Source organism: Lepidochelys kempii, chromosome 3 (assembly GCF_965140265.1).
Source record: "Lepidochelys kempii isolate rLepKem1 chromosome 3, rLepKem1.hap2, whole genome shotgun sequence".
Taxonomy (NCBI): Eukaryota; Metazoa; Chordata; order Testudines; family Cheloniidae; genus Lepidochelys; species Lepidochelys kempii.
In genome coordinates, this window is record NC_133258.1 from 30,636,258 (window position 1) to 30,661,437 (window position 25,180).

The 25,180-nt window shown below is 45.1% G+C and overlaps 1 protein-coding gene across 8 annotated transcripts in view; it reads left to right on the forward strand.

Annotated features, from left to right (window-relative positions):
- Positions 1-17,319, forward strand: part of CYS1 (cystin 1) — a 46,316-nt gene extending 28,997 nt beyond the window's left edge. For 3 of the 8 annotated variants that reach the window (XM_073336031.1, XM_073336035.1, XM_073336037.1), the window contains one exon: positions 6,734-10,945. In XM_073336031.1, coding sequence (XP_073192132.1) covers positions 6,734-6,870 — 137 coding nt within the window. In that variant the 3' untranslated portion in view covers positions 6,871-10,945. Of the gene's footprint in view, positions 1-6,733; positions 10,946-10,986; positions 11,534-12,459; positions 12,521-15,826 lie in introns of those variants that run through there. The other 5 variants (XM_073336029.1, XM_073336034.1, XM_073336030.1 and 2 more) reach the window with 5 other exon arrangements.
- The last annotated feature ends 7,861 nt before the right edge of the window (positions 17,320-25,180 follow it).

Here is a 25,180-nt window from a genome sequence, read left to right on the forward strand (position 1 = left end):
AACCTGTCCTTTAAATCAGCTACTATACCCAATGACTGGAAGATAGCTAATGTAACACCAATATTTAAGAAGGGCTCTAGAGGTGATCCTGGCAATTACAGACAAGTAAGTCTAACGTCAGTACTGGGCAAATTAGTTGAAACAATAGTAAAGAATAAAATTGTCAGACACATAGGAGAACATAAATTGTTGCGCAAAAGTCAACATGGTTTCTGTAAAGGGAGATCATGTCTTACTAATCTATTAGAGTTCTTTGAGGGGGTCAACAAACATGTGGACAAGGGGGATCCAGTGGACATAGTGTACTTAAAAAGAAAAGGAGTACTTGTGGCACCTTAGAGACTAACCAATTTATTTGAGCATGAGCTTTCGTGTAGCACAAAAGCTCATGCTCAAATAAATTGGTTAGTCTCTAAGGTGCCACAAGTACTCCTTTTCTTTTTGCGAATACAGACTAACACAGCTGCTACTCTGAAACCTGTCATAGTGTACTTAGATTTCCAGAAAGCCTTTGTCAAGGTCCCTTACCAAAGGCTCTTACGTAAATTAAGTTGTCATGGGATAAGAGAATCATAGAATCATAGAATATCAGGGTTGGAAGGGACCTCAGGAGGTCATCTAGTCCAACCCCCTGCTCAAAGCAGGACCGATCCCCAATTAAATCATCCCAGCCAGGGCTTTGTGAAGCCTGACCTTAAAAACTTCTAAGGAAAGAGATTCTACCACCTCCCTAGGTAACGCATTCCAGTGTTTCACCACTCTCCTAGTGAAAAAGTTTTTCCTAATATCCAACCTAAACCTCCCCCACTGCAACTTGAGACCATTATTCCTTGTTCTGTCATCTGCTACCACTGAGAACAGTCTAGAGCCATCCTCTTTGGAACCCCCTTTCAGGTAGTTGAAAGCAGCTGTCAAATCCCCCCTCATTCTTCTCTTCCGTAGACTAAACATCCCCAGTTCCCTCAGCCTCTCCTCCTAACTCATGTGTTCCAGTCCCCTAATAATTTTTGTTGCCCTCCGCTGGACTCTTTCCAATTTTTCCACATCCTGCTTGTAGTGTGGGGCCCAAAACTGGACACAGTACTCCAGATGAGGCCTCACCAGTGTCGAATACAGGGGAACGATCATGTCCCTTGATCTGCTGGCAATGCCCCTACTTATACATCCCAAAATGCCATTGGCCTTCTTGGCAACAAGGGCACACTGTTGACTCATATCCAGCTTCTCGTCCATTGTAACCCCTAGGTCCTTTTCCGCAGAACTGCTGCCGAGCCATTCGGTTCCTAATCTGTAGCGGTGCATTGGATTCTTCCTTCCTAAGTGCAGGACTCTGCACTTGTCCTTGTTGAACCTCATCAGATTTCTTTTGGCCCAATCCTCTAATTTGTCTAGGGCCCTCTGTATCCTATCCCTACCCTCCAGCATATCTACCTCTCCTCCCAGTTTAGTGTCATCTGCAAACTTGCTGAGGGTGCAATCCACACCTTCCTCCAGATCATTTATGAAGATATTGAACAAAACCGGCCCCAGGACCGACCCTTGGGGCACTCCACTTGATACCAGCTGCCAACTAGACATGGAGCCATTGATCACTACCCGTTGAGCCCGACAATCTAGCCAGCTTTCTATCCACCAAGAGGGAAGATTCTTTCATGGATTGAGAACTGGTTAAAAGACAGGGAACAAAGGGTAGGAATAAATGGTTAATTTTCAGAAAGGAGAAGGGTAACTAGTGGTGTTCCTCAAAGGTCAGTCCTAGGACCAGTCCTATTCAACTTATTCTTAAATGATCTGGAGAAAGGGGTAAAGACTGAGGTGGCAAAGTTTCCAGATGATACTAAACTGCTCAAGATAGTTAAGACCAAAGCAGACTGTGAAGAACTTCAAAAAGATCTCACAAAACTAAGTGATTGGGCAACAAAATGGCAAATGAAATTTAATGTGGATAAATGTAAAGTAATGCACTTTGGAAAAAATAACCCCAACTATACATACAATATGATGGGGGCTAATTTAGATATAACTAATCAGGAAAGAGATCTTGGAGTCATCGTGGATAGTTCTCTGAAGACGTCCCTGCAGTGTGCAGCGGCAGTCAAAAAAGCAAACAGAATGTTAGGAATCATTAAAAAAGGGATAGAGAATAAGACAGAGAAGATCTTATTGCCCTTATATAAATTCATGGTACGCCCACATATTGAATACTGCGTACAGATGTGGTCCCCTCATCTCAAAAAAGATATACTGGCATTGGAAAAGGTTCAGAAAAGGGCAAATAAAATGATTAGGGGGTTGGAATGGGTCCTGTAGGAGGAGAGATTAAAGAGGCTAGGACTTTTCAGCTTGGAAAAGAGGAGACTAAAGGGGGATATGATAGAGGTATATAAAATCATGAGTGGTGTGGAGAAAGTGAATAAGGAAAAGTTATTTACTTGTTCCCATAATATAAGAAGTAGGGGCCACCAAATTAAATGAATGGGTAGCAGGTTTAAAACAAATAAAGGGAAGTTCTTCTTCACTCAGTGCACAGTCAACCTGTGGAACTCCTTGCCTGAGGAGGTTGTGAAGGCTAGGACTATAACAGGGATTAAAAAGAACTAAATAAATTCATGGAGGTTAAGTCCATTAATGGCTATTAGCCAGGATGGGTAAGGAATGGTGTTGCTAGCTTCTGTTTGTCAGAGGGTGGAGATGGATGGCAGGAGAGATATCACTAGATCATTACCTGTTAGATTCACTCCTTCTGGGGCACCTGGCATTGGCCACTGTTGGTAGACAGGGTACTGGGCTGGATGGACCTTTGGTCTGACCCAGTATGGCCTTTCTTATGTTCTTATGTTTGATAATGCTTCCAGACTTCCTGGATAAATTCCACAAATGACTGGTTGTGAGGAGCTCAGATACTGCGATGACAAGACCATACCAGTATCTGGCTAGAACAGACCACAGAGAACTGTGGACTAGATCCCCACAACACAGGTGCAGGAATGCTGGGTGCTACCGTGCTACTCTGTTGTGCCCAGGGGAGATATGGCTACTTGCACCGGTGCAGTCACACAGGGGCAAACTGCAGTGGCCCAGCTCTCTTGGGTTGATAAGGCTTGTGACATAAGTACCCTTTCAACTGCATTCAGGTGAGCCAAGCCGCCCTCCTCTTCTCGCTTCAGGGAGATTCCTTCCCTTTGGTTCACAGTCACACAGAGCAGACACAGGACACTGTGGCCCAATCAGCCTCTTCCGTGGTTTCGTGAAGGCTGGTTGGATTAAAATGGTGCGTGTTTGTATAGCAATAAAGGAAAGAAAATCTGAAACAGTATGTCCACTAGCACGAGCAATGGCTCCCAGACTGTTCTCCTATGACTGCCTACAGGAGGAGCACTGGGAGCAGTAAAATAGACGTGTGAATGGGGCACTGATGAAAGATTTTAAATATCATTTTCTTACGCCAAACAGTGACTCTCTTGATTTTAAGCAGCTTTGTCTCTCCAGAAGGAGGTGTAGATCAGTCTGAGTGAAAATTCTGGTTATCAGGCTGTGACCTATTAACCATAGACATCACTGATGGATATGACATGAAAGCACATGTTGGTGGCATAATCCTTGCTCCCTGCCAGCTCGCTCCTTTGCTTTTGAGCCAGTAGGGAATTGAAATTGACGAGAATCCCACTTTCTGAGCAAGCTTCTCGTCAGCTCCAGTCCCTTGACAGCTAACAAGGATGGTGGGCAGTGGTTAGGCAGAGTGGTCATACAGGCAGGCACTCTCAGTAAAAAAATCCACCCTCTTCTGATATTTCCCAGCACCCTCACTGGCCTTTGCACCATGATTACAGTTATTCTGTTTTGTCTGGAAAGGGTTGCTGCAGAGCCTTTTGGTGAATTTGATCATGCCAAAGAGTGAGTCAAAAGATTCCCAAACTAACCATAGCAGCTATAGGCTCTGGCTAATCTGTACCCCATCTTGCGCCTCTATGAGGAACTTGCTTATCTCTGCCACTTTGAAATGCAAAGGAAACAATTGTGATTCTAATATAGAAAGTGGGTCACCGCTGGAAAATTCATACTCTCAAAAGAAAATGTGGAGAATATTTGGAAGGACATCTGGATTAAGGAGAAAGCAAGCTGGAGACAGCTACAGGTCTATGATGAAGAAGCAGAACCTTAATCTCATTTACACTAAGGCCACTTTGCTCTGCCAGTTTTAAGAGGTTTTAAAATGGGAGTAAATATAGACTTACTCCCACTTTACACTGTCTAAAGTGACCTTAGTGTAAATAACAATCAGGACTATAGTCTTTAGCATCAAGAACTCTATGGGAACATCTGTTAAACTAATCATTCTGTCAACAGAATTTCAGTTTTTGGAAAAGTCAAACCAACTAAGTAACGTTTCGTTCCTAGAGTTGTCTCATCTTTCACTGGATCAGATTCTGCTCTGTCACACTGGTATAAATGGACATTTGTGGAGTTACTCTGGTGTGCCTGAGAGCAGAATCAGTCCCAGGTGGACCAAATCAGGTCCATCACTGATAGAGCCAATCACTGAAGAAATAACAAAACCAATAAAACAAAGGAAAAGAACGAAAAGAAGAAACAAGAAAAGTGGAAAAGCTTTAAAAAAAAAAAAAAGAAGAAGAAGATGCAGCCTCATTTGCTGTATTTCTTCCTGGAAAGCAGTTCCGCAAAGGCAGTAAATCTACTTTGAATCCTGTCCTGCATCAGTCTGTACCCCATAACCACAACTGTCGGAGATGAGATCCATCCAGATAGTGACACATCCACAAAATAATTAAGCGAGTTCTGAGAACTTTTAGCTTTGGAGGCTTGGTTTGACGTAGGATAATCACAGCTGCTTCTTAGCATTTTGGCGAAGATCCAGTCTTAACAGGGCAGACAACACCATAAAGCAGTGGATGTTTCTTCTCCAGAGGGACAGCAATGAACTGGTGTACATCTCACTCAGGCAGGGTGGCACCAACATCCCTCAAATGGGTGATCTATATGACGTTGCGGTAATCACTCATGCCTTCCGACATGCCTGGACGCCTTGGTGAGGAACATCGCAGCGAGTGCTGTGCATGACGTCATCAGGAAGCGAATCGCCAGGACCTCTTCCAACCAAGATGTTGCCACCTACCTGAGCGGACCTCTGGAAAGCGACTTTGGAAGAGATGGGGGAGACTTTGCTTCACTTTGGACTCATGCCCGAAGTGCTACGCAACGGCTGGAGAAGCGTATTGGCTGCCACTGGACATGGTGTGAAGAACGTTAGGAACTGGGAGTCCTGGTGCCACAGGTGAAGAATACAGAGCACACAATCATCACTCTGAGAGCTAGAACTATGCTGGAGAGGATCTTGAAGGATGCCATCCACTGCCAGTATGTGGAAAACCTGAAACAGAAGCCGGACCAGGGCAAGGCCTTCAAAGTGACATGCAAGTGGGATGCCAGCAACCACTTCCTCCCCAGGGACAGGTTCACCCGATTTGCTGACTGGAGATTCATCCACAGGGCCTGGCTCAACTACCTCCCGCTGAACGGAGCTGTCCGTCCCGGAAATTGGGACAAGCGATGCAGAAAGTATGGCTATGCTAATGAGACGTTACCTCATGTCTTGTGTAGTTGCAAGCCCCATTCCAGAGCCTGGCAGCTGCGCTACAATTCCATCCAAGATCGCCTAGTCAGAGCCATCTCACCACCCATGGGGTAGGTTGCCGTGAACTCCGCTATCCCTGGAACGGACAGCCAATTGCAACCGGATGTCATCATCACTAACGAGAAACAGAAGAAGATTGTCGTGGTGGATGTCCCCAGTTTGAAAGGTGAAGAAATACACCTCTCTGTCTGATGCCTTGAGAATTAGGGGTTATGAAGTTCAAACACATGCATCGATCATTGGAGCCCTAGGCACATGGGATCCCAGTAACGAGCGAGTGGTGCAGGAATGTGGAATCAGTCAGTGCTACGCTCAGCTGATGCAGCAACTCATGGTATCAGATGCCATCAGGAGGTCAAAGGACATCTATTTAGAACACATTACCGGACATTGGCAATACCAGGAGAGATGAGCCAGAGTGCCACCGAGAAGTGAAGTTGGGAAGGTAACCAAAATACTTTTCTGATGGATTGTATTTACTGAGGGACAATCTATCCTAAATTCTCAATTATTAAGGGACACTATACACTCATTGCTGTGTTTGTTTTCCAGAAGCTATTCTTAATATCTTTTTATGAGTGATGTACCCAAATATTTGGATGCTAATATTTTATCTGTATTGTTAAATTTATTAACCTTAATTTGGGATATTGCATAGTATATACAATATGTATTTTATGACTTTTAAACCAAAATCTTTGTACTTTTGGATAATTTAAGCATTATGCCCAGATGTATAGGCACTCTTTCCTTAACCTGTGTATTAGATCATTTTAAAGTTAGCTTTAATAAAAATTTTAAATCAGTTTAGTATTTCAGACACCCTCTGTCAGGGCACTGTGACCTAGCAGCAGAATGGACCAGATGACCTAATATATCTTTTCCCTTTCTAATTACTGAGATCTTATGACCGCCCCTAAAGCTTGTATTTCTAGTACAGTGTTTAAGCAAGGCATTGATCTGGTCCTGAGTCAATAGTCACATTTGCTTTAAGAAGGAACGTTAACAATTTATTGTTTACTTTCCTATCCTCAGAAAAAGGATAAATCTGTCTTAAAAAATCCGACATTTCAATTCCAGATTTCCTGCTACGTCTTCTCTGCAGTGACCATCAACTACCCCACTGGACTGTGGCAAGGGTCATACAGCAGGCAGTAACCCTAGTAAAAAGGGGTCTCCTTAGTTCTGACAACACAAAGCAGAATCATGGACGTTAAGGAAAAGGCCTTGTGGAGCCTCTAGCCCATCCCTCTGCCAGGGCAGGATTTCCCATGTTGTACGTTGCCAAGTGTAAAAACAACGAGGAGTCCTTTCTCAAGCAAAGGAACTCCCACCATTGTTCCTTGTGGGAGATTAATTCACAGCCTAATGAGTCTTGATGACAAGAAATTTTCCTTGTATTTAGTTTAAATTGTCCCATCTCACATTGTATCCTATTTACTGTATCCTATGGCCTCTCCATAATTGTTTTCCCTCCTTGGCATTAACACCCTTAAAACAGATGTAGTCTCCTCTGCTGTTCCCCTTCCTCAGTTATATTAAATGTTTGCTTCTTTTCAGCTTCTCTTGCTTCGTCAGTCCACTCTGCCCTGTAAGCACTTTTGTTGCTGTTCTGTAAACTCCCTCCAAGCTGTTAATATTTTCCTAGTAATGAGGTGACTAGACATGAGCACAGTATTCCTGGTGGAGTTGCGCCTTTTTGTGCTGCTCTGCTCCACTGAAAACTCCTATCTTGTGTGTTGTACACTATTGGCCCTTTTCCTTTCTGCATTATTGCTTTCCAGATTTCTCAATCCCACTGAATAGCTGTGTTTTGAATTATTTTCCCCCAGAAGTGTTGATTTGCTATTTTCTAATTCAGTGGAGCCCACAGCGGTGTGTAAATTATCCACAGTGCATACCATTGGCAGGGGTGCCAATTGGGGAGTGGGGGCACGGCCCCATGGGAGGAGTGGAAAAGGGGCAGTTTGTCCCAGGGTGCCTGTTTGAGAGGGCCCCCAAAGTAAATGGCATTGTGATCTGGCAGGGTTGTGATGGAGAGCTGCAGGGCCAAGTTTCATTGAGCGGCTCCTGCCGGGCCAAAGCTGAGTGGGGCTGCGATCCCATTCACCAGATCACAATGCCTGGAGTCGTGAGCTGTGCCCGGCTCCATGGGACAGGAACCAAACAGTTGCTGAGGGGCAAATGTGGTTGTGCGTACCAGGTGAAAAATTTCTGGGGCTTCCCCGTTCCAAGTCAGGAGGAATATTGGTTATCACTGCAACGGAACAGGCTGAGCTCAGACAGTTACAATTCCTGATCCTCAGCCACCTAGCCCCAGGGTAAATTAGAGCAGCTGGGGACCTACTTTAACTCTGCACCACCAGTTACAGTGCGGGATCAGCATAGTAGAGCTCTGCTTCAGCAGACCCAGTCCCACCCATGCCCTGCCCCCCGAATTCCCCTGACACACCCCATCTCTTGCTTAACACTGGGACTGGCTGTTGCTAGAGCAGCCAGCTTTCTTACATCCAAGAGTTCTCCTATGCAAGGGGGATTCTCTACCAGCTATCTCTGGCTGTTTTAAGCATTACAAAGTGGCCTTAGGAGACCAGAGAACTCAGACATTTAGAGTCAAGTAATTTCTGAGGAACCATGTTCTGTTTCTCTAGGACAGTATAGGTTTCATCCCTGTTAAATTCTAGAGCATATTTCCATGAGGTTTACAGGAAGAAATGAAAGGCTATGGGGCTGTTTGCTTTTTTCCAGCCATTGTCCTAGCCCATTAGCGTTACGCGTCACCCTGTTCATTCATTCATTCATTCATTCATTATTGTTTAAAAAGAAAAAGTTGACAGCTGATGTATTTTGCAGTACGTTGGGTTTTTTATTTAGAGAGCGTCTCTCATCCTAAAGGTCACCATGAAGACTAAGGCCAGGTTACCCTACCACTTATGGCGGCAAAATGTATGTTGCTCAAGGGTGTGAAAAAACACACCCTGAGCAACATACATTTTGCTGGCATAAGTGGAAGCGTGCACAGCACTATGTCAACGAGAGAGCGTCTACCACCAACATAGCTACCGCCACTTGTTGGGAGTCGCTGGGCAAGCTCTCTCCCATTGGCATAGAGCAGTTATGTGAGAGACCTTCCAGCGGCTCAGCCTGCAGCGGTAGAGCTGTGTCACTGTAAGTTGTCTTGTGTCGACATAGCCTCAGCCGTCAGGAATAATTAGAAAAAATGGGTTGTGTAAGCGCCAATGGAAACAATTAATGTTTTGTAGATTTCAAAATGGAGTCTTGGAAATTTTGCCACGGGCTGTTTCTTATCCATCATTCAACATTCCTGTAAAACTAGCAGAGGGCTGGTCACATGATGAGCTATAATCAATAACTCACATGCCAGTTGTGAGTTTAAGTCATGTTTCTACATTTCCTTTTCCTATTATGAAGTATTTGGGCCCTACACCCTGCTTTTAAGTGTTACTCCCATCTCTTATTTACTATATGAAGAGAAAAAAATCATTTCCTCTCTGTCAAAAGAAGGAAACTGAATGAAGGAATCAAGTGAAGACTCATTTGCTAGATACCTCTTGGTGCCCATAGAACTTGCGGTTGAAGAAATTGTGCAAAGTAAATTAGCTGCCTCTCGGGTAGGAAATTCACATGACATCTGCCATGCCAGTTGGCCGGTTTGAAAAAAAAAGCCATTGTTGACATCTGCAGCTCCTGACATTTACGCAGACAGATCAGGATATTTTTTTTTCAAATGGGCAACTAGACAGATGAGAATGTTTTATATTATAAGGATTGACATACAATCAGTGCAATGCTGTGGGCAAAATTCTTCCAAAGCAATTACTGCAGGACTGTGATTGCCATCAGGTGTATGTCCCTTTCAGAGACACCAGGGATGAATTCTTGTACATATGAAGAATATTCACCTGCAGGTATTGTCAGAATTGGGAACTCTGGAAAATTTTAGTTTAGTTTATTGAGAACAAAGTCTCGTGTGGATTAAACCATTTTACTCGTGTAGTGACATTCTTTTGCAGCACAGCACTAGCGGTAACGTAGGGTCACAGAAATAGTCACTTCAGACAGCATTGTACAAACGTTTATGAACTAACGTCCCCAGCTCTGCTGTGGGCTAGATACATATTATCCCTCATTGACAAATGGGGAAACTGAGGCACAGAAGCAAATGGACTTGCCTGATGCCACAGAGGGAGATAATGCGAGAACAAGGATTAGAATACAGGATTTCTTGATTAATCCAGTATTGTTGACCCGAAGAGTTCAAAATCATGCGATTTTTTTCAGTCTTTTTATTTTACCACATGTGCACCAGCCCCCTGACAGCGTCCCACAGTATCCCCATGCCCCCAGAGCCCTAGAAGGTTCCTGTTTCTGGCTGCAGGGAGGGGGCTCCCTGCGCTCTGGTAGAGGGCTGAGGCCACTACTCAGATAAAGAGGGCATGGGGGAAGAAGTTGTTTCTGCTGTGCTGTACGTGATCCTAGGCTCTGCCCCAGACAAACACCTCCCTCCCCCACTGGACATAGGCATTGTGCCCCTGAATCACTGGGCTAACGCAGCATGCAATATTTGGGGAGACAGTTACTTCTGTATTTAATGATGTGTGTGCTGTTAACACTATTAGCAAGATGGAGCTAAAGTTGGCCCCATGTCCTCCTATGCTTTCTGGGGGCAAGAGGACACAGGGAGTGCAAGATTGTGAGCACTTAAGCGAACACAAGCCTAGAGACCCAGGGTCTTTGCCCTCCAGCTCTCCACAGCTTCAAAAGAGTGTGTAGACCTGCAGCCTGGAGAGGCTCCAAGCAACCCAACAGGCTGCTGTCTGCTTGGCGGAGTGGTAAAACAGACCTACCTGGTAGAGTTAACTGTTTGTGGTAACATTTGCAAGGTCAAAACCTCTCCGCTGCTCTCCCACCCCTCCTAGCTCAGGCAGGAAAGGGCAGGATTGAATTCTAGGCCCTGGTCTACACTATGAGTTTAGGTCAAATTTAGCAGCGTTAGATCCATTTAACCCTGCACCCATCCACATGATGAAGCCATTTACTTTGACTTAAAGGGCTCTTAAAATCAATTTCTGTACTCCTCCTCCGACGGGGGGATTAGTGCTGAAATCGACCTTGCCAGGTCGAATCTGGAGTACTGTAGTCGCAATTTGACGGTATTGGCCTGCGAGAGCTATCCCAAAGTGCTCCATTGTGACCACTCTGGACAGTTCTCTCAACTCAGATGCACTGGCCAGGTAGACAGGAAAAGGCCTGCGAACTTTTGAATCTCATTTCCTGTTTGGCCAGTATGGTGAGCTCATCAGCAGAGGTGACCATGATGGAGTCCCAGAATCGCAAAAGAGCTCCAGCATGGACCGAATGGGAGGTACGGGATCTGATCGCTGTATGGGGATATGAATCTGTGCTATCAGAACTCTGTTCCAAAAGACGAAATGCCCAAACATTTGAAAAAAATCTCCAAGGGCATGAAGGACAGAGGCTATAACAGGGACCTGCAGCAGTGCTGCGTGAAACGTAAGGCGCTCAGGCAAATCTACCAAAAAACCAGAGAGGCAAACGGCCGCTCTGGGTCAGAGCCCCAGACATGCCAGTTCTATGATGAGCTGCACGCCATTCTAGGGGGTGCAGCCACCACTATCCCACCCCTGTGCTTTGACTCCGTCAATGGATTATCACGCAACAGAGATGCGCATTTTGGGGATGAGGAAGATGAGGAGGAGGTTGAAGATAGCGCACAGCAAGTAAGCAGAGAAACCGTTTCCCCCGACAGCCAGGAACTGTTTATCACCCTGGAGCCAATACCCCCCGAACCCACCCAAGGCAGGCTCCCGGACCCACCAGGCGGAGAAGGGACCTCTGGTGAGTGTACCTTTGTAAATATAATACATGGTTTAAAAGCAAGTGTGTTTAATGATTAATTTGCGGCCAGTACCACTACTGGAAAAGTCTGTTAATGTGTCTGGGGAGGGAGTGGAAATCCTCCAGGGACATCTCCATAAAGCTCTCCTGGATGTACTCCCAAAGCCTTTGCAAAAGGTTTCTAGGGAGGGCAGCCTTATTCCGTCCTCCATGGTAGGACACTTTACCACGCCGGGCCGGTAGCACATAGTCTGGAATCATGGCATAACAAAGCATGGCAGCGTATGGTCCCGGTGTTTGCTGGCATTCAAGTAACATCCATTCTTTATCTCTCTGTGTTAGCCTCAGGAGAGTGATATCATCCATGGTCACCTGGTTGAAATAGGGTAATTTTATTAAGGGGACATTCAGAGGTGGCCATTCCTGCTGGGCTGTTTGCCTGTGGCTGAACAGAAACCTTCCCCGCTGTTAGCCACGCGGTGGGTGGAGGGGTGAAGCCATCATCCCAGAGAATTGTGGCGGGGAGCGGTTAGTTGAGTTTGTGCTGCACGTTAACCCGAAAACTGCAGCCCCTCCTTTTAAATTGCCAACCCATTTCAAATGGCCAACCCAATGGGTGCTTGGTATGTGAAATGAGGGTGCTGCTGTTTGAAACCATTCCCACATGTTATGAAGGTTAAAGAAGCCAAAAGACTGTGGCTTACCAGGGCTGTCTGCAAGCCAAATTCTGTTGCCCGCCGGCCCTGCGTGTGTGATCTCTCACACCAAACCTGCAGACCCTCAATATAAGAGGCAAAATGTGACCTTGTACTGAATGCACATGTGCTATGTAGTGTTAGCAGCAAGGTTCACCATGAAAGATGTACCCATTGTTCTCTAAAATGCATCTTTTTAACTACTACTCTCCCTTTTTTTTCCTCCTGCAGCTGCAAATGTTTCAACGCTTCCCCTATCATCTTCATCCCAGAGGCTAGCAAAGATTAGAAGGTGAAAAAAACACACTCGCGATGCAATGTTCTCTGAGCTCATGCAGTCCTCCCACACTGAAGGAGCCAGCAGAATGCGAGGGGGCAGACAATGTTAGAGTCCAGAAAAGCACAATATAAACACGAGGATAGGTGGCAGGTTGAAGATGATAGGTGGCATCAGCTTGCTGACATAAGGCAGGAGTCAATGCTGAGGTTCCTGGAGGATCAAACTGATATGCTCCGGCATATGGTTGAGGTGCAGGAAATGTACTCCCATTATCATGCTGGATAATGCAGTATGAGCACAGACCCCCACTTTAGCCCCTGTGTAACCAACCGCCCTCCTTTCCAAGATCCATAGCCTCCTCACCCAGACACTCAAGAACGCGGTGCGGGGGCCTCCGGGCACCCAACTACTCCACCCCAGAGGACTGCCCAAGCAACAGAAATCTGGCATTCAATAAGTTTTAAAGTACAGTGTGGCCTTGTCCTTCCTTCCTCCCCCATCCCTCCTGGGCTACCTTGGCAGTTATCGCCCTATTTGTGTGACGAATTAATAAAGAATGCATGAATTTGAAGCAACAATGACTTTATTGCCTCTGCAAGTGGTGATCGAAGGGGGAAAGGAAGGGTGGTTAGCTTACAGGGAAGTAGAGTGAACCAAGAGGTGGGGGTTTTCATCAATGAGAAACAAACAGAACTTTCACACCGTAGCCTGGCCAGTCATGAAACTGGTTTTCAAAGCTTCTCTGATGCGCACCGCGCCCTCCTGTACTCTTCTAACTGCCCTGGTGTCTGGCTGCGCGTAATCAGCAGCCAGGCGATTTGCCTCAACCTCCCACCCCGCCATAAAGGTCTCCCCCTTACTCTCACAGAGATTGTGGAGTGCACAGCAAGCAGTAATAACAGTGGGAATATTGGTTTCACTGAGGTCTAAGCGAGTCAGTAAACTGCGCCAGCGTGCTTGTAAATGTCCAAATGCACATTCTACCACCATTCTGCACTTGCTCAGCCTATAGTTGAACAGCTCCTGACTACTGTCCAGGCTACCTGTATATGGCTTCATGAGCCATGGCATTAAGGGGTAGGCTGGGTCCCCGAGGATAACTATAGGCATTTCAACATCCCGAACGGTTATTTTCTGGTCTGGGAAGAAAGTCCCTTGCTGGAGCTATTGAAACAGACCAGAGTTCCTGAAGATGCGAGCGTCATGTACCTTTCCCAGCCATCCCACGTTGATGTTGGTGAAATGTTCCACCAGTGCTTGCAGCACCATTGAAAAGTACCCCTTTCGGTTTATGTACTTGCTGCCTTGGTGCTCCAGTGCCAAGATAGGGATATGGGTTCCGTCTATCAGCCCATCACAGTTAGGGAATCCTATTGCAGCAAAGCCATCCACTATGACCTGCACATTTCCCAGAGTCACTACCCTTGGTAGCAGCAGCTCAGTGATTGCATTGGCTACTTGCATCACAGCAGCCCTCACAGTAGATTTGCCCACTCCAAATTGATTCCCGACTGATCAGTAGCTGTCTGGCGTTGCAAGCTTCCACAGGGCTATCGCCACTCGCTTGTGAACTGTGAGGGCTGCTCTCATCTTGGTATTCTGGCGCTTCAGGGCAGGGGAAAGCAAGTCACAACGTTCCATGAAAGTGCCCTTACACATGCGAAAGTTTCGCAGCCATTGGGAAGCATCCCAGACCTGCAACACTATGCGGTCCCACCAGTCTGTGCTTGTTTCCCGTGCCCAGAATCGGCGTTCCACCGCATGAGCCTGCCCCATTACCACCATGATGTCCACATTGCCAGGGCCCGTACTTTGAGAGAAGTCCGTGTCCATGTCCTCGTCACTCTCCTCACCGTGCTGCCATTGCCTACTCACCTGCTTTTGCTGGTTCTGGTTCTGCATATACTGCTGGATAATGCGCATGGTGTTTAGAATGGTCATAACTGTCGCAGTGATCTGAGTGGGCTCCATGCTTGCCGTGGTATGGTGTCTGCAGAAGAGCAGAGTGGCAGCGGAAGCGGAAGCGGCGGGTGGATGACGATGCTGACAGCAATATGGCGCCCGCATGGAAAAAGGCGTGAAACGATTGTTGGCCATTGCTTTCACGGAGGGAGGAGCAAGGGGTAGGCTGGCAGCAGATGGTGCAGTACGACTGCTAGCCGTCATCTTCTCTGGATGCTCGCAGTGCTGCTGGCTGGGAGAGCAGCCTGAGGCAGAATGGCCCCCCCCAAGGATTGAACTCACAACCCTGGATTTAGCAGGCCAATGCTTTAAACCACTGAGCTATCCCTCTGCCAATATTCTAGACAGGACTGAATCTCCATTAGACAAAACTTGAAGAAGAGAATGACCTGAGTCACTCCCCTTTATGTCCAGGCGCCCCGACAGACCTCACCAAGGTCTGCCAGGAGCACCCATGTCTGCCAAGGCACCCTGACCGACCAACCTCACCGAGGGCGGCCAAGAGCGCCCAGGAGATGACGAGGACGGTTACCAGTCATACTGCACCATCTGCTGCCACAAGGCAATGAGTTGCTGCTGTGTAGCAATGCAGTCCTGTGTCTGCCAGCACCTAGGAGACGTATGGTGATGGTGAGCTGAGTGGGCTCCATGCTTGCCATGGCATGGCGTCTGCATGGGTAACCCAGGAAAAAAGGTGCGACCCGATTGTCTGCCATTGCTTTTATGGGGGGTTGAGGGGGGGCCTGACAACATGTACCCAGAACCACGCGCAACAATGTTTTTTGCCCCATCAGGCATTGGGATCTCAAACCAGAATTCCAATGGGCAGCAGAGACTGCGGGAACTGTGGGATAGCTACCCACAGTGCAATGCTCTGGAAGTTGACGCTAGCCTCGGTACTGTGGACGCACTCCGCTGACTTAATTGTCTTAAGTGGGGACACACACAATCGACTGTATAAAATCGATTTCTAAAAAATTGACTTCTATAAATTCGACCTAATTTCATGCTGTAGACATAGCCTAGGATTGTCATGCGTAACATGACAATGCGTAACATGAACATTCCACTTCCGATTATACCAGCGAAAATCATTCCAGTTTCTTCTCGGTGCTTGCTTCAGAAATCACTGTTACCCAAAGATCACTAATGAGCACCACATGTCTTTTGGGTCGGAAAACTATGAGGCCTGCTATTAAGGAATCCATGATTCAGTAAGATCGGTGGGTTTGTTTTGACTTTTGCACACACAAATAATGCTGTTTCTCATTCCCTGTTGGAGATAAGGGGCTTACTATATCTCAGAGAGCTTGACTTTCTTTTACAGTAAAGATACTTGGTTGTCTCGTCCTCCAGGTTTCCAGTCAGAAGTAACAAGAAGCCTGAGATGCAATCCCCAATATCGTACGATTACGCTGAAGAAGAGCTCATGGCGAGTATTGAACAAGAGTACTGTCGCTGAGACCCAGTGCTGTATGATCATAGCTGACAGGGGCACATATGAGCAAGGGTTCTGTGAACAAAATAACCCCGCACACAGTGAGATTGTTCTGAAGAAATGGAAAAGACGAGAATGAAATGGGAGAGAATGTTACCACTCAGGAGGCTGTTAGTATTGTAGGACTTCAAAGAACTCCTCTTTGGCAAGTGCTGAGCAAGAGCACTGATTAACGAAGGAACCCTCGCTGAGCAGTGAACAAAAGCAATGCGGTGGAAAAAAATAAGATCTTATTACTTTCCTCTTGTAAATTAATATTTAAAAGCTAGTTTCTAAGTAATACTTGTGTATGAAGACTTAAATGTAGTGTAAGGTTGAGATGTGCCATTTTGACAGTGTGATTTCAGTCAGAGAAGTGCAGCAAATCATTTGAATAAATACTTACTTGAGAGGAGATATCCAAAATTTACCTTTCCTGGCACTTAGTTATGGGTCAAATTCAGACCTATGGTAAGCAGCTTGCAACTCTTTACACCAGATATGAATTTGCCCCCACATGTTTTTTTTAAATATTCCACAGCACAGAAAGAGGGAGGGAAGGGAGTCAATCATTCCAAACTTAGGCTGCAGGATCTAAGAGTTGAAATCCCAGTTCTCTATCAAACAACAGGTGTGGGATTTGTTCTGATTGTGCACATGGCTCTGTTCCTTCTAGCTCCCCTTTTCCAGAGAGGCAGGGGACTGAAATTGTCAAGAGTCCTGCTTCCTTAAAAGGCAAGATTCTCGTCTAGTTTCTTACCTGCTGGCTTACAGAAATGGAAGCTACAGGGAAATCAGAAGGACAGAATGACGTGCACATACCGGTCCAATGCCACATGTACGCGCCTGTTGGGTCACCCACTTTGAGATGGGCTTTAACATCATTGAAAAGCAGTAGTTCACAAATCAGCACTCCAGCACTGGAGTTAGATATAAATTGACACTTTGGGCTTACACAGGAATTTTCATTAGTGCTTAATTTAAAATTCACCACATTTATCACTAAGGTCAGAAAAGTAAAACAAAAAATCCTATAAGCGCAAAGACTCAGAGGTTTTCAGTATGATTGACAGTGAAGCCTTATACTTTTTAATTAAGGTTTCTGTGCGTTTGGTTGGTTGGTTGGTTGGTTTGGAGCCTGATATACTTGGAGTAGCTGCTTATCAGAATTAGAAAAAATAACTTCTTTCTGTCCTCTGATGGAACATAACACGTCAGATGAAATCTCAAGGGCAAATCAATGAGGCACATGTTAATGGAAACAGTGGGATACACCTTAAGATGTCAAGGTTTGACTTTCCCTTTGTATTTTGGTGTAGATTTCACAAATGTCTATGTTCCAGATAATTCTCAATAAAAGGCAAAAGTATCAGTTTGAGAGAGACTGGGTGATCAATCTTCTGTCCCTCCAACTGTTATTTTTTCATGGAAATATCCAGTAGGATTTTTAATGTGGTCTCACTGCATATGATTTTTTCTTCCTAATGAGGCATCTAGTTTTAGTTTTTCCTCCAGATTACATAATGAGGAACCTGTGGCTATCTCCAGGTTGTCATGTTCTCGTAGCCAATGTGACTGAGCACATACGTCTCCATGCTGGTTCATAGTCCTCCCCTACTCAGTGCTTCTTCAGCACACTGATAGCCTTTTAATGAATCTTCCAGGAATATGAAGATAGTAGAGACAAAGTGCATCTGTAAGGGGACGTGCACAATTCTAGAAGGATGGAGAGGATCATGCAGATAGCACAAAAAACCCTACTGACCAGTTTGGATAAGAAGCAGTGTTCCAAAAGATGTCCTGCTTATGTACTCAGATGGTGGGTATCATTGTGGTGTGAACTTTGCATAGAGAAGGACAGAAATGTTCCTGTTGGAGGTCTGGTGTGGTACCCAATGAGATGAAAGTTATACTTAGGGCATGTCTACATGGGGATGTTAGTGCTAATATGCTAAATAAGCTAAAATGTGACTTTAAAGTGTACTAGGTACTCAATTAGCTACTCCACACTAGCTCGCCATGTGGGGACACTGACTGCGCACTAAGAGAGCCTAGCTTGGTATATCCAGAAATATCCTGCTGTCAGTCAAAAGATATATGTGCAGTGGTTGGGGGAGGTAGCTTAACGTATCAGGAGTAGAACCACACACAAAAATAGAAAATATGGTAATAACTGGTTCTTGAGTAGAAACAACACGTTCAATAATATTACCATGTCTGAAAATTATACAAAAGTAATAACATGAATTTATAAGGCCAAGGTCCATATTCTATTACATTGGCCAGAATTAAATTAAACGAAATTAATCTCCAATAACCTGCCATAATAGCAAGCAAAATTATATCAGTGTGAGCAGAATACATAGTGCATTTTTTGTAGAGAACATAAAAAATATCTGAAGATTTCTAAATCTAGTGGCTGTACCTACTCATGATGCTGCATGCATGGTGTGTCCCCTTTTTGTTCAGAAACTAGCCAACTTTTAGATTTCTACGCTATCCAGGTTTCTTCCTTTAGATTGAGCCTGTTCTTGGACACAGAGGGCCAGATTCTAAGGGGTGCCCAGTTTGTGTTAGGCACAGATGAGGGGAAGGAAGCCACAGAGGAACTGCTTGTGGCTCTCTGATTCTGGGGCCAGTTATGTGCTGGGGCCTGCCTACTTTAGGATGACAACCAAGATGCTTTAAAATATGGCAGCTGGCTGTGGCCTCCAGGGTTCATTTTACCAGCCATGAATAGATGGATGAAAGTACCCCTCTGGCCACACCCCAATGTAACACTAGGGAGGCTGGAGAAGGGTGGCACACATGTCAGTTGAGGACCGCTCAGCTGGAATCCCAGGCTGGAGAAATCTACCAACTTTCCAGACACTTTGAGCTGCCAGACCTTCCTGTTATAGTGTGTAGGCAGGGAGATCACAGCCTCCTTCAGTATCTGAGAGCTTCCCCTGCTCCAGGCTCTGCCTTCAGGGCCGTCCCTAGCCATTTTGGTGCCCTATGCAGCCCCCCAGGCCTCTGTGGTGGGGGGGGGGGACTGCCCCCGGCCCCAGCCCGCTCCACTCCCCTGGCTCCCAGCCTTGGGGGGCAGGGGGAACCACCCCCCTGCACTCACCAGCGGCGCGGCTGGGAGCCAGAGGAGCGGAGCAGGCTGGGTCCGGGTTGTTCCACTTACCACACGGTGAGTGCACGCCCGACCCCTGTAGCAGTCCTCTGGGGAGTGGGGGCAGGGCAGGGGCAGAGGCTTGGGGAAGGGGTGGAGTGGAGGCGGGGCTGGGGCGGAGCAGGGGTTGGAGCAGCACGCAGCTGCGCAGGGCACCAGGAAATGTGGTGCCCCAAATGTCCTGGTGCCCTCCGCAGCTGCGTGCTTTGCGTATGGGTAAGGACAGCCCTGTCTGCCTTGCTGAGGTCAGAGTTCAGTTTCTCTCTCTGCAGCTGTATTCTATAACTGCTCCAGCTAAGAATGCTTTTCAGGTTGTCTTAAAGAAAAGACTGTGTTCTGGGAATTTTATAGAAAGAGAAAATATTAAAATAAAAAGCATGAAGAAATAGTCATCCCTGACTGATTATTAGGAAATGTACCTGGAGGTCGGCACTAGGCCTGAACATTGAAATCTAACCTGCCTGGCAAGATGATTTATTTTCTCCCCATTAGCATTTGGGGTGACATCATACTTTAGTCCTGTCTGTGATGGCCATTTCCCCTGTGTGACAGCCAGTTGTTCATAAGATGACAAAATTCATTCCTATTTTAAAAAAGCATCTCATCTAGCCTGTCCCTAAACATATGGGACTACACTGAGATACACCAGCTGGGTAGCTGGCCTGTCATTTCAGTCATTACCCTTCTACATGACATATACAGCCTAGTGTACTGGAGCAGGGCATGGTATTTAGTGCAAAAAACTTTCAGTCCTCTCCAAGTAAACAATAAAATATTTTCCACAATTTAGCATGGTATCTTCCCTTGTCTAGAAGCAGCACGTAAATACAAAATTATACAAATACAGTATGTTCTGAACTTTGCACAAACTAACTACCTTATGTTTAGTGCCGTGCTGGCTATTAACCATTCTACACACAGCCACTTCTTAAAAAACACCAAACCAAACCACCGTTGGTCAGAGGGTTAAGGAAAGGGTCACATTTTCCATGGTACCACTTAAATAGATTATCAGCTCCAGCCACTTACTTAGCTTTCACTGAGTGTAGTGTTTAAAACAAAAACAAACAAAAAGTGAGCTTTCAGAGCATGCCATGCAAACTAAAAAAACTAGATCATAAGAGATTTTTATATAAATATTAACCAAAAGGCAAATATCTTGGCTTCTGACTGACCATCTGTCTCGTGAAAAGCAGTCTTGTGCAGAGGACAGCAGGCCAAAAAAACTGAAGACCTGGCCAGCAGCATGACAACTTAGCAGAAGGCAATTTGGCGTTCATAAGATTTACTAGTTGGTCTGTAAAAAGATTAACATTGAAAGACTCTGTAATGGTAAGAAATTTAAGAGCCTGAAAAGAATTCTTAGAAGTTAGTTAACTAGGCCAAAATCTTCCAAAAACAGAACAAAAGCCACTTTTGTGCTTACGCCATTTGCATCTACTCAACTTCTGAGTTACATGCAAATTGGGGTTTTGCAAATGCAGAACTGCACCTTTGAAGATATAATACACAGAAGAATTTTTTCTTACCTGCGGATTGCTTTTCATGACATTACTACCATGATAGGCGCATGCCTTGCCACTGAACAAGGAAAACAAATAAAAAGGGTGTAGTCACTGTTGTAGCATTCTAGCCTTTCCTGGAGTATGTACATACCTGTACAGGAAGGAGCACAAAGACAGCAAGACCTTTAGAGAGGAAACCACTGGTTGCTTTGTCTCCTAAAAACAACTAGAAAAAGTGGTTACCTCTAGAGCAGTTTTAAGAAGGGAAATACCCTCTCATAGGCTGGCTATGGGCCAGCAGACCTTTTTACAGGGCTTTAAAAACTGGTCAGGGGACAAACTGAGCTAGAAATTGAAGACTCAAAATGGGAGGAGCTGTGACTTACTGTGTGGGCAGGTGATAGGAAAGATTAACATGGAAATTGCCAAAATCAAGCAATGAGGACTCGCTTGTTATAAGCAGCAATATTTGCTCTGTATTTATCTATATGCTTGGTGTGGTAATAAACAGTCTTTGTTGGCAAACTAAAGTGTGTCTTCTGTACTCTGTTAACCAATACTCACAGCTCTAATAATACAGCCTACTGTACAACCTCGCAGCTTTCACTCCGGTAGGTTACTCAGATGAAGGCTTTTCACAGCCAGTCTCACTCTCTTCCCATCACCTGGATTATAATACCTGAGACGACTTCCTGACTCCTCAGGTGTGCCTGTCTCCATCAGGGTGGAACTCTGTACTGGTGTTGCTATGTTACAGAAGACAACTAGAAAGTAGGAAAATTTTGTTTTCCACTGAAACCGCTGCCACCAGTGTAGATCCAGCTTGAGTAGTAGTGCCCTGCCCAGGGGTGGGCCCATAGGCGCTGACTGCATGGGTGCTCCAGCCCCACCAGCCACAGCTGTTTGGCAGCTCGCGGAGGGGCTTAGGAAAGGGCAGCGAATGGCGGGAAGGCAGGGGCCTTAGGGAGAGGGCAGAGTGGGGGCGGGCAGAGGCAGAGTGAGGGTGGGGCCTTGGGAGAAGGGGGTGTGTGGGGGCAGGGCCTTGGGGCAGAATTGGGGTGGAGCACCCCTGGGAAAAAGTAAAAGTCGGCACCTATGGTATGCTGTATGCATGTATACATGTATGCTGAAATGTAAAGAGGATGAACAATCCAGCCATGAAGGAAATGGAGTTGGGCTGGGAAAACAGCTCCCTCCTTCTAAAAAGATAGCAGCCCTCAAGCTGCTGAGCACAGTGGATCCTGACCTCTCCATTTGGCTGCTGCTGGAGTTGACTATGGTTCTTGGTACAAGTGGGGCAGCACACCAGCCAGCTAGTATTGACTTAAGCCACTCTCTTTCGGACCTGCAGGTGGCAACTACTTCAATGGAGTTCAACTGGACAGAGACATCCTGCAGAAGAGTCAACAAAACTGGATACAAGAGAAGATCCCACGGGGAGAATAAAATCTAGAGCTTTATCTTCCTTTTGAGGTCCCTCTCTCAAAAAGCAAGGCAAGATCAGACTTCCTATTACCATTAGTACAAGCAAGATTCACTGAGAGCCCTTTGAGCACATCAAATGAGTGCTGAGGAACTTCCTCCTAAAGCTTCAGAGTAGCAGCCGCTTTAGTCTGTATTCGCAAAAAGAACAGGAGTTCTTGTGGCACCTTAGAGACTAACCAATTAATTTGAGCATAAGCTTTCGTGAGCTACAGCTCACTTCATCGGATGCATTCAGTGGGAAAAGGCTGCGGATCCAGGCAAAAGTTAGGAAGGGAGATGCCATGGCAGAGAAGGAAACTACATGGAGAAGAAAATTAAGATGAGTTTGGATCACTAGTTCATCTGGGATAGAGAATTGCAGGTAATGGCAATACTCGCTCCTTCTCTTTCCCCACCCAGGTGACTGTCATGAGTAGAGATGTTCAAGATTTTTTAAAATTTTCATTAAAAGATTTTGCTGCTTTTTTGACCCACTTGTAGAGATGATCAGATTTCTCCAAGTACTGACCTTTTTGTGAATTTTCTGTGTGTGTGTGTGTGTGTGCGCATGCCATTTTTGGACCAGACTCTGGCCACAAGTAAGGCTCCCTTCCAGGAGGGAAAGCAAAGGCCAATGAACATTAATGGCCCCAAAGATCAAACCTCAGAAATAAATTGAGGCTCCAGAGAGCAATGGGCGTCTTAACTAGGGGCTCGGGTAAGATGCTGGTTTAGAGTGCGGTTATACTTTGAAGAGTTCATATGTAAAAAGTGACACTTTTACTCAGCAGATCTGCTTCTTGGGAGCCTTTTCATCTCTACTGACTACAGTAACAAAAGTAAGTTCTAACTGCTTTTTATTGCTGCTATTCATAGAATCAACAGACCAGTACAGTGGGAGCTAAATTCTATTCCTTCTTGTGCAGCATCTCTGGAATTGCTGAGTAAACTTCCATCAGCTGCACTCTTATGGAAATCTATTTATGGCACAGGTGTCCTTGAAGGCATAGGTTAAAGACAGTGGCCTAGCATGCTGACCTAACCTGTGTAACAGGTGATTATGTATGAGATAGAAAAAGCTCAATCAGGCTGAGTTTGCAGTTAAGAAAAAATTATCATTCTACTTGTAAATTGAGCACATTTGATAGAGAGAAATTACTGATACACAACAAACATGGAAGGCCTCATGTAAAGAAAAAAAATGACCTCAGTTCATCTTAAAGAGTAAATTTGCACGTTCAGGAACATATTCCCTGATGGGCACTCCTCAAGTTGCAGCAGAGGGAGCCCGAGTTACTGAGGTCTGAAACCTGGACCGTTAGATAAGGGTCTAGATAAGAAAGTTGCAGATTTAATTAAATGTATGATTTTTAATTATTTAGTCAAACTAATGCAAACCTTTTTTGCTTTAAAAGTCACTTATTCCAGTTTAAACTAATTCATTAACCGACTTAAACTAAACTAAAATAGGCCTGGTTTAAATCAAAGTAAGTGGCTGAGAGGGGTTTGCACCAGTTTAATTAAATCAGGAGGAGGATGACGAGGAGTTCTGTCAGTATAGGAACACCACCTCCCCCGAACGATGTGCTATACCCAGAAAAGCATTCTGTTGGTGCAGCTGCATTTACACTCGGAGTTTGGTTGGTACAGCTATGGCGTCAGGGGTGTATGTTTTTTCCCCCCACACCCCAAGCAATGTAGCTATGCCGCTATAGGCTTTATTTTTTAAACTTAGTATTTATTGTTTTTATATTAAATATAAACACATAATGAACCAAAATATATAAATACATGAAAAGGGAAATAGCATATAACTAACAAAATTCAAGGTTCATTATGACGCATGGCCAGAACGGGTTAAACATCCTGCAGGATGAATGACTCAAATTCAACTCTTAAAGACATATGGGGAGATGATGTTTGTGTTTCTGTGTATTTACATATATACGGGTAGTGGTCAACAATGTAATCAACAGTCCCCTATGCTGTATTCTGTTAATTCAGAAATCAAAAGAACATCCTAGCATTTAAATGAAGTATAAACACGGGATACCGCTGTATTCATCTCTTTGAAGTGTATAGCAAATCACCTGTAAATGGTGGAAAAACAGGCAATTGCCTTTTGTTAATCTGTGTGAACAATTAATGATGATGCTTAGGAAATGAGAGCCCATTGTTTCCCAAGGAACTCCAACCTGGCAAAGAAGGCTTGAAATTGTATAAAAAGATCCTTGGGTCCCAATCCTTTCTATCTCAGATCTGCTTAAGCTTCATCAGGGGATGTTTGAGTCGCGAGACTGAGGTCCCAGTTAAGCTGGAGACACCCTGAATATGATGTTGGACATTGGACTATAACCTATGGACTAAATTCTAAAAAAACTCATTGCAACTACAAAGCTCACCATCTCTGCTATATATCTGAACCTCAAGAACTGAACTCGTCTGTATATATAGTGATCTTTTAAACCATACTCTCTCTCTTTTCTCTTTTAATAAAATTTAGTTTAGTTAATAAGAATTGGCTGTAAGCGTGTATTTGGGTAAGATCTGGAATATTCATTAACCTGGGAGGTAATAGGTCTGATCCTTTGAGATTGGTAGAAGCTTTTCATTTATATGATGAAAAAGATTTTCAGTATTCTTCATCATTCTTGACTTGGGTATCTGGGGGGAGGCCTGAGGCTGGGTTACTTTAAGGGAACTGTGTTGTTGGCTTCTGGGCAACAAGTGAAGTAATAAAGAAGCTGTTTTGTGCTGGCTAGGTAACTCTAAGTATTGAAAATATCCACCAGCTTTGGGGATTGTCTGCCCCATTCTTCGCAGTTCACCCTAATTGAGTGACCTCAGCTGGCTCCCCCCCAGGAACCCCGGTCACAGTATTTGTAAAACCTGGGAAAAAACAAAAACAAATAATCAAACTAGAAAACCCTGAACCGATAGAGGTCATGCAGGGGGTCAATTAAAGTGACCAAAATGATAAATGAGAACATAACCTGAGAGTATTGGGGACGAATATATACTAAGCTGCAAAAGTTTGCAATGTATGAGCAGACAGCCTCATTTTTTTTCCCCCCAGTCATTTCTATTAGACAGTCATTTTTTCC